The sequence below is a fragment of the Carassius auratus genome, unplaced genomic scaffold (genome assembly GCF_003368295.1).
Source record: "Carassius auratus strain Wakin unplaced genomic scaffold, ASM336829v1 scaf_tig00214720, whole genome shotgun sequence".
Taxonomy (NCBI): Eukaryota; Metazoa; Chordata; class Actinopteri; order Cypriniformes; family Cyprinidae; genus Carassius; species Carassius auratus.
The window spans coordinates 37,583-42,657 of NW_020527781.1; the positions used below are offsets into that span (position 1 = coordinate 37,583).

The window sequence follows — 5,075 nt, forward strand, 5'->3', positions numbered from 1 at the left end:
TCTCAGCTGCATGACGTGTCCGTTTTTTTATTTGGCTCCCATGTTAACAGGTTAGAGCTTTCAGACTGCCTGCGTGAGACGCACATCTTGCGGAAAACGTGTGCATGCTAGAAATAGAACCGACGCCTATTTTTCACGCGACACGCAAGCGTGTTGGAAGCGTTTCCAGGCAAAATAGAATAGGAAAATATGTTTATGTAATTTTGTACACAAATACATGTTAATTCATGATACTTTGATGTTTGAAAGTCTATAGGTAAACATAAATTCACATTTAAATGAAATTTAAAAAATAAATTAATAATTATCGATTTTCAAATATTGCACCTGTCAAACATAGTCTATTTTGCCGTCAATACTGTTGACGGTGTCCTTTATCAGTAGGCTTTATATTTATGCTCAACTTGAAGTATAGATATTGTTGTCGTGAAGACAAGATCCTGGTCTGTCGGTGGTCTCTCTCTCACCTACAGTAGCAGCAGCGCATACAAGCTGGGATTGGTAATGCTGCACTGTAATCATAGTTATTTATTATATTTTTCATTATATTTTATGATATTGGTTTGAGACTGACAGTACTTTATTTAGTGGAGAACTTTGCAGCAGTGTTTTATTTCTTTTTAATTTTTTTTTATTTTATATATATTTATTAAAAAGTATTTTTTTAAAGTGTATAGTAACAAACAACCTGCAATTTATTGTTTGCATTTCTTTCCCTTACTGTACCGAAAATAAACCGAACCGTGACTTTAAAACTGAGGTACGTACCGAACCGTGATTTTTGCGTACCGTTACACCCATAATATATATATAGATAGATAGATAGATAGGCTCTTTGTGTGTGTGTGTATATATATATATATATATATATATATATATATATATATATAAACTAAATTAGTAAAGATCTGCAACCGCCACAGCCCTAGTGATAGTTTTATATTTCATGTTTTAATACAGCTCAACGACCTTGGGTTTCTTATTGACCCCAAAGAACAACGATGCTTCAAAAAAATAACATTGTGTGAATTTTATGTTTACAGAGTTGTCCCCATTAAATCTCAAAACAAAAATGTTAATTGTGTATTTAGACGTTAAACATTGAATGGGGTCACTTTTATGTACAAATTAACATGAATCATTTTTACTTTTATTTCAGAGTTCATTGAAGAGAATGAAGAATCAAGTGAAGTTGAAGAGAAAAATCATATTAAAACTGGAGGAAAACCTTTGAGTTGCTCTCAAACCAAACAGAAAGAAATAAAGAAAAAAAGAGTCAAGAAATCATTCACCTGCACTCCGTGTGGAAAGAGATTCACACACAAAGCAAGTTATGGGCGTCACATGAGAATTCATACTGTAGAGAAACCTTTCACTTGTGATCAGTGCGGGAAGAGTTTCAAACAATCAGCAAACCTTAAGAGACACATGAAGATCCACACTGGAGAGAAACCGTACACATGTGATCAATGCGGTGAAATGTTTTTATGGGCTTCACTTCTTAAGAAACACTATAAATTTCATTCAAAGGAGAAACCACATTCATGTACTTTGTGTGGTAAGAGTTTTTGGAATCTACAAAGTTTGAAAGAACATAAAAAAATACATACTAGTGTGAGAGCGCACATGTGCTTTGAGTGTAAAAAGATGTTTAATTCAGTGAGCAATTTAAAACAGCACGCTAGGATCCACACTGGAGAGAAACCTTATAAGTGTGCACACTGTGACCAGAGATTTAATCAATCAACACATCTGAAAACGCATGAGATGATTCACACTGGAGAGAAACCGTATAAATGTTCACACTGTGACAAGAGATTCAGAGATTCATCACGTCTGAAAACACATGAGAGGATCCACACAGGAGAGAAACCGTATAAATGTTCACACTGTGACAAGAGATTCAGAGATAAATCAAGTCTGATAACACATGAGAGGAGCCACACAGGAGAGAAACCGTATAAATGTTCACACTGTGACAAGAGATTCAGAGATAAATCAAATCTGAAAACACATGAGAGGATCCACACTGGAGAGAAACCATATAAGTGTTCACAATGTGACAAGAGATTCAGTCATTCATCACGTCTGAAAACACATGAGATGATCCACACGGGAGAGAAACCATATAAATGTTCACAATGTGACAAGAGATTCAGAGATTCATCAAGTCTGGTAACACATGAGAGGATCCACACTGGAGAGAAACCGTATAAATGTTCTTACTGTGACAAGAGATTCAGTGATTCTTCATGTGTGAAATCACATGAAAGGATCCATAATGGAGAGAAATCTTTTAAGTGTTCACAGTGTGACCAGAGATTCAGTCATTCATCAAGTCTGAAAACACATGTGAGGATCCACACTGGAGAGAAACCATATAAGTGTTCACTTTGTGACAAGAGATTCAATTGTTTATCAAGTCTAAAAACACATCAGATGTTCCATATTGGAGAGAAACCATATAAGTGTTCACACTGTGACAAGAGATTCATTGTTTCATCACATCTGAAAATACATGAGAGGATTCACACCGGAGAGAAACCTTATAAGTGTTCACACTGTGACAAGAGTTACATAGATTCATCAAGTCTGAAAAGACATGAGAGGATCCACAATGGAGAGAAACATTATAAGTGTTCACACTGTGACAAGAGTTACATAGATTCATCAAGTCTGAAAAGACATGAGAGGATCCACACTGGAGAGAAACCGTTTTAATGCACTGTACGCGGGAAGTGTTTCATTCAGTCATCTTTTATACACCGTTATACAAAAAACAATCACAGTAAGGCCCCGTACACATGGAGACACGTTTAGCTGTATATGGAAATATTTTGTATGATATATGTGTTTTGTCCAGGTGGATACGACATATTGGGAGAATGAAATCACTACTTTTCTTTTTAAACCGGGTCCCAGAGTGGCTGAATCTAAAAATTACACCTTTGCGTTTTCGTGTGTACAGCCAATCCTTTATTTAGTGGAACAATGATGTCATGGAAGATCATGTGACCCTTCGGCAGCAAAGCAGTCCGTGATCAAAAGGGGCTGAGGGCTCAGATGCAGCGGGCTTCCTCAGAGCAAATATTTCCAAGTAGATCCCCTCACTGAAAGGCTGTGACATCATGACTGACCGGGCACATTGTGTGTATCATGGAAGGAAAAACTCAGTTTGGCAATGTACTCTCATTTTCCTTGTACTAAGATGGCATGACAGGTCAGCGATCCTGAAGGGTGCTCGGCAGGCATATCCGGTGAAATATACACAGGGAAATGTCACGCTACTATGTTTTTTCCTGACTTTAGTCCAGCCACAACTACCAAGAGAAAGAACTTTAATCCAGTCTTTCCCAGTTTATCTAAAATGTTAAACTACCCAGAATAAAACTTGCCATGTGAATTATATTATTTATCCTTTCAAATTAAGGCTCTTACTATTTGGGCTGATCCTCAATCTAAAGCTTCACGGAGTGCAATCCAAGCTGACAAGGTTAAACCACATAAACTCCAAAATATTTTATTTGCTGAGTTTATGGTCAATTATTACTCCCAGAAAGGAGTTTTCATAAACTCTTTCTAATCTGGTGTTATCACACAGTACTTCAATAGTTTAATCTTCAGGAATTCTATGTTTCCCAAAAATCATAAATTTAGTTTTCTTTATATTAAGAGAGAATTTGTTTAAATCAAACAAATCAGAAGTTTTGACTATCATTTATGTATAATATAAATAATTTTGGTCCTAGTATTGAACCTTGTGGTACACCATATATTGGACTTTACCTCTCCCATCTGCACAAATTGTTGTCTATGTTCTAAATAGCTTTTATTCAAATTAGCCCTATTCCCCTAATTCCATACGTTTCCAAATTTTGAAGCAAAATGTGATTATGTATTGTATCAAAGGCCTTTTTAAGGTCAATGAATACACCTATAGCAAACTTCTTATCATCAATACTAGTTGTTAATTCTTCCACCAGGTCAATTAGAGCCAGAGATGTAGAACGATTTGATCTAAAACCATATTGACTATCAGTTAAGATCCCATATTATCAATAAAACTGTCCAATCTGGTGGAAAATATCTTCTCCAGAATTTTAGAAAATTGGGGAAGCAATGAAATTGGCCTATAGTTAGTGTAGAAATTCTTTTCACCAGCTTTAAAGATAGGAACGACTTTAGCTATTTTCATCTTTGTGGAAAAAAAACCCAATTTCAGAGAGAGATTGGAAATATATACTATAGGATCTACTATTGCTACAATTTATTGTTTAATTAAAAACATATCAACATCATTACGGTCTCTTGATGTTTTATTCTTAAAGTTATTGACAATATCAAGCACTTCAGTTTTATCAGTGTCTCTCAAAAAAATAGTTGCTGGATTTCTTTCTTCAAGAAATTGTGAGACAATCCCTCCACAAGAGGGCGATATCTCATTTGCCAGATTAGGGCCTACCTTCACAAAGAATTCATTGAAGCCAACCACGACTTCATTCCTATTTTTAATTATTTTACCCTTATCAATAAATTTGGTTGGAAATCCAATAATTGTTTTTTTCTTTCTGATAATTGAATTTAAAATGTTCCACGTACCCTTTATATTCTTTTTTTTGCATGCATTAATCAGACCCCTTGTAACCCAGGGTTTATATGGACGTTTAGATGTTATCTCTGTATTATAAAATTTGTCCAATTCAGCAATCAAAGTCAAAAAGGTATTTGGAAATGAGTTATAGGCTAAGTCAACATCCCATTTCTTCATAAACATGCTACCAGTCTTGATCTAACAAGTCATTTTTTAATTTATTCAGGGTGTGATCTGTTCTTAATCTCCTCTATACATTTATTTTGCTGGTATCTAAATTATCGTGTTTGCATTCATGGAATACAAATATTGGCAGATGGTCAGTGATATTATTTATTAACAATCCACTTTCTAAATTACTACTCATATTGTTTGTAAAGATATTATCTATTACTGTTGCTAAGTGGGTGGTAATTCTGGTGGTAATAGGCCTGTACTATACATTGCATCTATAAACTCTTCTATTGCAGGTGATTTACTTGGA

The 5,075-nt window shown here is 35.0% G+C and overlaps 1 protein-coding gene across 1 annotated transcript; it reads left to right on the plus strand.

Annotated features, from left to right (window-relative positions):
- Positions 1 to 1,129: 1,129 nt before the first annotated feature.
- On the plus strand, positions 1,130 to 4,551 carry LOC113092847 (zinc finger protein 888-like). The gene has a single exon (XM_026258611.1). It carries the CDS (start codon positions 1,345 to 1,347, stop codon positions 2,719 to 2,721), a length of 1,377 nt encoding a protein of 458 aa, XP_026114396.1. The 5' UTR covers positions 1,130 to 1,344; the 3' UTR covers positions 2,722 to 4,551.
- The last annotated feature ends 524 nt before the right edge of the window (positions 4,552 to 5,075 follow it).